This window comes from Musca domestica, unplaced genomic scaffold (assembly GCF_030504385.1).
Source record: "Musca domestica strain aabys unplaced genomic scaffold, Musca_domestica.polishedcontigs.V.1.1 17, whole genome shotgun sequence".
NCBI lineage: Eukaryota > Metazoa > Arthropoda > Insecta > Diptera > Muscidae > Musca > Musca domestica.
Window position 1 is genome coordinate 9,938,889 of NW_026712230.1, and position 10,391 is coordinate 9,949,279.

At 36.3% G+C, this 10,391-nt stretch overlaps 1 protein-coding gene across 1 annotated transcript; it reads left to right on the forward strand.

Moving 5' to 3' along the window:
* Positions 1–2,719: 2,719 nt before the first annotated feature.
* Positions 2,720–8,223, forward strand: LOC101901419 (uncharacterized). Its single transcript, XM_005183293.4, has 3 exons — positions 2,720–3,157; positions 3,228–3,543; positions 7,147–8,223. Exons 1-3 carry the CDS (start codon positions 2,803–2,805, stop codon positions 8,126–8,128), a joined length of 1,653 nt encoding a protein of 550 aa, XP_005183350.2. The 5' UTR covers positions 2,720–2,802; the 3' UTR covers positions 8,129–8,223.
* Positions 8,224–10,391: the final 2,168 nt, after the last annotated feature.

A 10,391-nucleotide genomic window follows, 5' to 3' on the forward strand; every position in this document is an offset into this window, starting at 1 on the left:
ACTTAATGAAAATAATTTACGTGGATGCATTTCTCAGCATAAGCCACATGATTCAAAAAAGAACATACAAGCTCGGTTGTCCTTTGCCCGTGAGCATTTGGAAAAGCCTTTAATTTTTTGGAAAAATGTCCTATGGAGTGATGAATCTAAATTTTGTAGATTCGAATCGGATGATAAGAGATATGTATGGTGTCCTCCGAATATGCAACATAATCTAAAATACATAAGTAAAACAATAAAACATGGTGGGGGTAATGTGATGGTGTCGACAGCATTTTCTGGGTATGGTGTTGGTGCTATACAAAAGATTGATACTCGTATGGACCAGTATTTATAACAGCCTATACTTCTAAAAACAATGATACCTTATGCAGAGGACAAAATGCCTCTTAGGTGGCGATTTATGAAAGATAATGATCCAAAACACACTTCACGCTAAGTGAGGTGTTGCTTGGAATCGGAAAATATCGGCGTGTTAAAATGGCCAGCCTAATCTCCGGATGTCAATCTTATTGAGAACCTTTGGGATGATGTGGAGCAGCATGTAATGAGAGAAAAGCCTATAAATTTGGCCGATTTATCGAAAGAAGTAGAAAAAGCTTGGAATGATATGTCAGTGAATCGCTGTATGGTCCTTATAGAAAGTATGCCAAGGAGACTAGGAGCTGTGATCAAAAATGAAGGGTATCCACCTAAGTACAAAGTTTTTAGTGCAATAAGTTTTTTTTTTTGTTTTGTTACTTGTTTATTTTGTGCTAAAATACTGTTCAGTGTTTTTTGGAGGTTATTTTATTTTGGGTAGAAAAACGCAAAATATAAATATAAAGGAATAATGCTGGACATGATGGGACGTGATCTTTGAAGGGCAAGTAACAAGCATGCAACAGATATCATAAACAAGTAAAAAAGCAGTAAGTTCGGTCGGGCCGAACTTTGAATACCCTCCATACCATTTGAAACGAATTAGGGCATTTTCACAAAATAGAAATAAAATCCATTAAAAATTCTGTTAAAATCTCGGAAGGTGCGGATATATGGGGGGTAAACGATATTGTTGACTTATATAGACAAATCTATGTCTGGGGATAAAGTACTCACAAATAACTCTATATAGAGAACCCCCTGTCAGGGGGTAAAGTGTTCACAAAGAACCCCTTGTGTAGAATTTCAGACAATTGCGTTGAAAAATGTGGCTAAAATCATCAAAATACCGAATATAGGGGGGTACTGTTATATGTGGATAATATGATATCGTGGACCTATATAGATAATTCTCTTTCAATGAATAAAGTACTCACAAGAAATTCGTTTGGCGGATTTTCAGACAATTCCATTGGAACATCAAAATACCGAATATCGGGGGATACCGTTATATGGGGTTTATACGATATTTTGTCACATGTAGACAATTCCCTTTCAGGTGGTAAAGTGCTCACAAGGAACCCCTTGTGTAGAATTTTAAACAATTCCGTCAAAAAATGCGACTAAAATAATCGAAATACCGAATATCGGGGGTACCGTTATATGGGGGATATACGATATCTTAGACCTATATAGACAATACTCTTTCAGGGGGTAAAGTGCCTACAAAGAACTCCTCGCGTGGATTTTTAGACTATTCTATTAGAAAATGTGGCTAAAATCATCAAAATACCGAATATCGGGGGGTACCGTTATATGGGAGCTATACAATATCGTGGACCGATGTAGCCCATCTTCGAACATGAACTGCCTGCAGACAAAAGAGAGATATTGGCAAAATTTTAGCTTCCAATTAATTCGTTTAGCCTGTAGCGTGATTACAACAGACGGACAGACGGACGGACAGGGCTAAGTCGTCTTAGAATTTTGCGCTGATCAAGAATATATATACTTTGTTGGGTCTAAAATGATTATTTCGATGAGTTACAAACGGAATGACGAACTTAATATACCCTCCATACTATGTATGGTGGAGGATATTAAAATTAGGAAATATAGGAAATATTTGCGTTTAAAAATAGCAAGTAGCTAGTATGGTAACCTCATGGCCACCGCCTTCCTATAGCTCTCAAAAAAATCCACCCTTTATGTGTCGGTTTTTAGTTGCCAAAACGAACTATTTATTTCACGCCTTGAGAAAATAGTTTATTAGTTGAATCCATTGATACGAAATCCATTATTTGGTAATGGAAATTAATGATGGGTTTTCTTGTCGACTAGCGTAAACGTTAAGCCAGGATAGAGCTATATGCTGCTTGCATCATAATCGCTACGTTCGCCACCCGTACAAATATTCTTGGCAATCTTGTGTCTATTTCGCTTTCTGAGAATGATATTTCTGGGTTCTCCTGTCTCTATTATCATTTCAAATTTAAGCCACAAATGGATTAGAGATTAAAAACATTCATTGATCACTCTCTATTCGTTATTACATTTGGAAATGGTGTTGCAGTGGCGATCATACACCATCTGTACACACATATTTAGTTTGTCTAAATACTACGTTGACATTATCACTTAACAACAAAATAAACTAAACACTAGCCGGCTTTAATATTTTAAAAATAAACAACTGTATTTGATTCTCCCTTATCTCACTCAGCTTGTAGTGGTCGATGATTGGCGAAAATTTTCCAAAAAAAAAAAAAAAAAAAAGAGATACGACGACGAAATGAGATAAACTCGAAATTTCAAGCAGTCCGAATGATCCTCGATAACTACTTAAGAGCTGCTGCTGGTGTCCGATGGTTGTTAGTATTCAAAAGATATTCGTAGAAGAAACACACAAAAAGTAGGAGAAGAAAAACGAAACGGAACGGAATGGCGGCTAACCTGGGAGGAACTGTTTACAATGCAGCGGAGAAAATCTGGTGTGGACCGAAATGCAAAGAAATCTATAGCCGTGACATGACTGTGGGCGAGGCCATTGTAATGCAATTGCGTAGAACTCCCCAGAAAGTGATACAAATTATCGAGTCTACCGGGGAGACACTGACGGCTCAAGAATTTCTAAATTACAGTATGGCATTGGCGAAAAATACTCTCGAAATGGGCGTAGACGCTGGGGATATTGTGGGCGTCTATGCCAAACATTCGCTGCATTTGGGCACAGTTATGTTGGCGGCCTTTTTGTGTGGCACTCCGGTGCATGGAGTGTTTCATGGTTTTGAAAAAGGTATGGAAATGTCGAATTTGTATCTTGCAGAATTCAAAATTATTAAAAAATATATACATGTGTGTTTTAGATACCATAACAAAACTCTATGAAACCACCCGGCCAAAGCTTATCTTCTGCGATGAGGAAAACTATAATAAGGTGCTTTATGTAATGGAGACGTTGAAATTAAATGCCAAAATTGTGTTGATGACTGGTAGTTTAAAGGGTATCTTAAATATCAAGGATTTGGTGACTTATCGTAAGGATATTGGTGATATTTCAAGTTTTCCCTGCACCAAATTGTCCAGTGCTGACACGGCAGCCATATTGTGTTCATCTGGTACAACGGGCACACCAAAGGGAGTGATGTGCTCACATCAATCAATGCTGCACAATCTTCTATAGTAAGTATAATTACAGTGTGCACAGTAAATATTTTATTGAAGGGAGGTAGGGGAAAATTCTTTAAGAACGATATTTCGAAAAAAATGAAACATAAGAATTTTGCCATACAAGAAATTTTCTAGCGGTACAGGGTATAATGTTCATTGTCTCACATTCTGAGTGGATTTATGCATGTCCGTCCGTCTGTCCATGTATTTTTGTAAACAAAGCACAGATCGCATTTATTGTCTGATTGATATGAAGTTTCCCACAAATTATTTGTTTGGCCCTAGGACAAACCCTCTTGAAATTGGTGATAATCGAATCAGATTTAAATATAGCTCCCATGAAGTGTCGTCCGATTTCGTAAGTATTGTGCATTAAATTATGTTTAGAATACATGGCCCCGTTCGGTCCAGAAGTATGTCTGGCAATCTTGGTTTCAAATTCATATATAGCTCCCATATAAATTTCAATCCGATGTAAGTTTTGGGTGATGGGTTTAATATGGTTACTTTGATATTTAAACTTTCAGACCCCCGATAACACCTCCATAGTGTGGAGGGTATATTAAGTTTGTCATTCCGTTTATAACGCCTCGAAATATACATTTTAGACCCCACAATGTATGCATATTCTTGATCAGCATAATATTCTATGTCGTATATTCTAAGATTCTTACAATCACTCTAGCTTCCGAACGAAATGAAGTAGGTTGATAAAATTTTACTCAAATGTATATTTTGTCTGCAGGACTTTTGGTATTGAAAATGGGCCATGTAAGTCCACGTCTTCGTATAGCCCCCATATAACGGTACCCCCGATATTCAGTATTTTGATGATTTTAGCGACATTATTTACCGGAATTGTTTCAAATTTGGTATTTGAAGTTCGAAATGGATACTACATCCTAACACAGAAAATGGGCCATGTAGGTCCACTCTTCGTATAGCCCCCATATAACGGTACGCCCCGATATTCGGTATTCTGATGATTTTAGCGACATTATTTACCGGAATCGTTTCAAATTTGGTATTTGAAGTTCGTAATAGATACTACAGCATAAAACAGAAAATGGGCCATGTAGGTCACTTTTTCGTATAGCGACATTATTTACCGGAATTGTTTAAAATTTCGCATTTGAAGTTTGTAATGGATACTACAGCCTATGACAAAAAATTGTCTGTGCAAGTTCACGTTTTACAACTCCCATGGTTCCTCCCTATATTCGGAATTTTGATGATGTTAGCTACATTATAAACAGATTTTTTTCAAGTTTCGCATATGAATATTGTAATAGCTTGTGACAAAAGTTGCCTATGCAGGTCCACGTCGTCGTACAGAATTTTTAATGGATTTTATTATTTTTGAAAATTGCCAAATTTGAACCAAATGGTGGAGGGTATTCAAAGTTCGACCCGGCCGAACTTACATTTTTTACTTGTTATACCTTCCTTCATAGTATAGTGGGTAAATTAAGTATGTCGTTCCGTTTGTCTGTTGAAATCGCGATGCAGCCCACATGTGGCAGAACCTTGTATTGTGCCTGGAATGGTTGGTATTGAATATGAGACATAGCGGTCCACGGTTTGGAATTGCCGCCATATAACGGTACCTCCCGATATTCGGTATTTTGCTGATTTTCGCCACATTTTGTTACGGGTTTGTCCAAAAATTGGTATTTGTAGTTCGTAATGGGTTTTAGCTCTTGTGACGGAACATAGTATACATATGTCAATATTTTCGAATTTTGATTTATAATGGGTTCTAGTTCCGGAGGCAGAACATTGAAAATTTAGGTGTACGTTTTTCCATAGCGCACATATAATGATACCCGCCGATATTCGATATTTTGATAATCCCTGTCACATTTACCTACGAAATGGTTTCAAATTTGGTATTTAAGAGGATTAGGTAGATGAAAATCCTTGAAGTATAAAATTGTCTATAGTGGTTCCCGTGTTGGTATGGGCCCCCACTTTATGGGTTTTTGTAGAATTTAACAGCATTATCCGAACGGTCTTATTGTGGAACACGCTTAAAAAATATAAAAATGTTTTCTTTACCCAAAGGTGGAGGGTTTTAAAAGTTCGGCCGAACTTAATGTTTTTTTACTTGTTTTTATAACAGTTTACGGGAACAAAAATTATCAAATTGGATAAAACACATATAAATCTGAACCATAGCAATATCTGAACTGATTTTCATTAAATTTCATAAAATTTTAATTTTAAATAAGATGATTTGAATTTTCCACTTAAAAGTAAGCCAGCATTTTAAACAAATTAATGTTTGAAAAAGCCAATTAAAAACGTGTTGTAAAAGGTCGACTTTTTGAAATACGCCCCTTGTATGATAACCCAGATTATATACAGCTGTACCAAAATTTGTACCTATTTTGATAATTTTTTGTGCATAGCATTTTTGCATAATAGGCACTCAAAATTTCAGAGTTTTGGAAAATTAAAGGGCCAAAACGTAAACAAATACAGTTATCCCAAAAAATGGTCCGATTTGACCCATTTCGTGTGCTAATGATTCGGAATGTAATCCAAAAATCTTCAACAAATTTCAAAGCTCAATTTTCAATTTTGCTAAAAAAAAATATCTCAAAGGCATATTGTCAACATTCTATATAAGGCCTTATCAACTTTTGCCCTAAGAACCCAAAACTCCTTTGGGATTTTCATCTAAGAACGAGTACTATCAAGTCTTTTTGGCATTTTCCACAACTCACTCTGGCTCTGATATAGAATAATTCTTCCCTTAACACTTTTCATAAAAAAATCAAGTATAAAGGGTGATTCGACTCGAATTGGATACTTATTAAATTACGAGTAAAAAATCAGACATATTTTTCACTTTTAGTTTATAAATTTTTGAATATAATATTCATAAGAACTATTTTATCTAGATATGCAGTTTATTATGAGATTTATGATGAAAATTTGTGTAGGAAATTTTTTTCGTTTCACAATTTTCGCCTTAAAAGAAATTTTATGTTACTTGCAGGCAATAACTCGAAAAAAGTCAGAGGAAAAATTGGGAAATATCTTCGGTTTGTTTTTGGAACATTGAGGCAAATATTTTTTAGATATGTAGTGGAGTTAGAGATATTTCTTTTCTTTGGTGACTTTTAGTTAAATTAAATATTTTTGTCTTTGACGCCATCCTTCGAAAATTATGATTTATTGGAGATTTGTTCACCAATTCACAAAAATTAAGGTTTTATGACTTCCCGGCGTTTAAGTAAGATTTAAACTCTTGACGTTATATAGGATCTACAATAGAATTTGACCATATTAAAAATAGGACCAAAAGGACCCCTCTGTTGACCCGCGTGAGAGATGACATTTTCAACCAAAATATTATACATATTTTATCTACAATATTGCCGAAAACACTATATACATAAATTGCACGAATTCCTAGGAATCGTATTCTGAAAATTTTCATAAATATCGAAAAGGGAGGAAATTGGCCCCTATATTTTGGTTACTTTTCGATGTAAACTTTCAAAACGCCGAAACACATGTCTTCTTCATTTTAGCTCTACTTTCATAATTTGCTGGATTTCAGCCCTAATTATTTCTCTCTTTTTTATCTCTTCTCTCCCACTCCAGTCTCACCGCCACCATGGACTCGGTATTGATGTGTTTCAGTACCATGTACTGGGCATCGGGTGTTATGAATCTGGTACAAAGTTTATTATATTCAACGCTGCGCATCGTTCCCGATCGTGCCTATAGTCCGGAATATTTTCTCGAATTAGTGGAACGTTATAAGGTTACACACATCTTTGCAACTGGAGCCCAAATGGCAGATTTAGTTTTGAATACGGATAAAGAAAAGGCCCGCTCTGCCCTCAGATCCATTGATACCCTGATGGCTGGCGGTGCCAAAGTTCCACAGGCCATACAAGAACAAATGTTTGAAATCCTCGGTGATAATACCAAGCGTCCCGGTTTCACAATTGGTTATGGTTTATCCGAGATAATGGGTGGTGTTAGCCTCAATGGTGGTTATCCGTTTGAGTTTAAGCCAGATTCGGAGGGTAAATTATGGATCAACAGAGAGGCATGTATTGTGGGTGAGAATGGCCAACGATTGGGTCCCAATGAAACGGGAGAGGTTTATGTTCACAGCCCCTATACCTGGATGGGTTATTACAAAAATCCCGAGGCTACAGACCAAGCCAAGCACGGTAAGTGGATAAGGACTGGAGATGTGGGTTATTTTGACAGCGAGGGGTTCCTACATTTGATTGGACGAGCCAAAGAAATGTTCAAATGGAAGAATTTCCAAATATGTCCCCAGCCCATAGAAGAGGTACTACAGCGCATACCTGGAGTGGCCGAGGTCTGTGTATTTCCCATTCCCGATCTGGTGGCTGAAAATTTGGCAGCTTGTGCCATTGTAAGGACCAAAGATGTCGAAGGCAATCAACTGACCGCCCAAATGGTGAATGAGGTCATCGAACGGGAAATGGACAGTTTCTATCATCTACGTGGTGGGGTCTATTTTGTGGACGCTCTGCCGCGCACCGACACCGGCAAAGTACAACGTCTGAAAATGTCCCAAATAATTGGAGAAATTGATAGATAAATGGCATACTACTTAGTTTATAAATTTAATAGAATAACTGATTATATTTTAAGTAACTATGAAAATATTCGATAAGATCGTTATTATGAAACAGATGTATTTGTATTGGTTGTCTATTTTTATTTTTTGAAGTTTCCATTGTTACCAGGCCGATGCAAATGAATTATGAGGAGTTCCTCATTACGATAACACTTCAAGGGTTGCGATAAGAACTCTTGGTGAGATATGTGAATGGAGAGTAATCACAGCGTCTGAAGTTTATTTTTCGAGTGGCAAAAGGCCGAATGTTATCAGACCACATATGCATATTATTAGTTTGAAAGTGGAAAGCACTTATGACAAAGAGAACTAATTTTATTGAAAAAATAACTTTCGTTATAGTCACGTGTACGGTGTGTGAACTTGGCACAGCAGACATTCAGAATCTGATTTGGAAAATTTCAAATTGATATATATATATATATATATATATATATATATATATATATATATATATATATATATATATATATATATATATATATATATATTGTCGATACTACAGCACAATACCTCTTGATACTATTTGTTCCCAATTTTTTACATTGTAATATTTAGGTGAAATAATGGATCTGAATCTGTGTCCGATTTTTATACCCTACACCACATAGTGGTAAGGGTATTATGTCTTTGTGCATTTGTTTGTAACATGGAGAAGGAAGCGAGATAGGTCCATACTTACTTTTGAGGATCATCATAGAATCACATTTTGAGTCGATTTATGCATGTCAGTCCGTCCGTCCGTCTGTCCACACATCCACAAATACCTCTGGACAATGCTATGGAGATAGGATCAGATTAGAATATAGATCGCTTATGCGAACAGTACTAAATGTGAAACAGTTTATTTTAGGCTCAACGGATGAAGCAATATTTTTTATACCCTACACCACAAGGTGTCAGGGTGTTATGTCTTTGTACATTTGTTTGTAACAGGCAAAAGGAAACGAGATAGACCCTTAGTTCCTTTTGATGATCTGCATAGAATCACATTCTGAGTCGATTTATGCATATCCGTCCGTCCGTCTGTCCATGTATTTTTGTAAGCAAAGTACAGTTCGCATTTATTGTCCTATCCAGATGAAATTTTGTACAAATCATTTGTTTGGCTCAAGGACAAACCCTATTGAAATTGGAGATAATCGGTCAAAATTTAGATATAGCTCCCATTTATATCTTCGTCCGATTTGCCTTGTGCACCAAACGTGTAATATAAGCCCGAATAGTATGAAATTTTGCACATACAACCAAATTAGGCCTGAAAATATGTATGCAAAATTATTATTAATAAATTATATATTGTCCATCCGATTTGTTATTTTTGTCCTCCGCAGCCGTAATATGCACTCTGTAACAACTATATTTGGGGAAATTTATCAAATGCAGCTCAGAAATACCTTTGCTAAATTTTATCGAGATCGTTTCAGATTTGGATATATCTCCCATATATAACTTCGTCCGATTAACCTTTATTGTGAACCAAACGTCTAATATTTGTCCAAATGGGATGGAATTTGGCACTTACGACCGAATTGAGTCTAGAAGCTAGCATGTCAAATTTGGTGAAGACCGGTTCAGATATAGCTATAGCTCTCATATATACTGTTCATCTGATTTGTTATATTTGTTACCCACAGCCGTAATATGCATTCCGTAACAACGATATTCAGGGAAATATATCAAATACAGCTCAGAAATATCTTTGCCAAATTTTATCGAGATCAGTTCCGATATGGATATAGCTCCCATATATGTCTTTATCCGATTTCAAATTAATTGTGCACCAAATGGGCAATACAAGTCCGAATTTAAAAGATACAAATGCTTTGGCATATTTAGTCCTTTTAACTTTAAATTAGCCCGACGTCAAGGAAGTGGACGGAAGCAAACAGCAACATCAGTAGAAATGGTTCGAAAAATAAAGAAGCGACTTGATCGAAACCCCCGTCGTAGTGGCTGAAAAATGGCTCGTGAGCTGAACAAACCGCAATATTCCATTCAGATATATTGAAAAATAAGTTCGGGGTAAAGCCATTGAAATTCCAAAAAGTACAAGAATTTACACCGGAACAGAAAGAAAATAGACTCAAAAGAGCTAAAGAGTTGCTTGGCTTGGCCGAAAGCGGTGAACTGGCGAATTAGTTTTTCTCCGATGAGAAAACATTCGATGTCGAGCAGTGTGTAAACAAACAAAATGATCGTGTTTACTTGCCAAAGACATCAG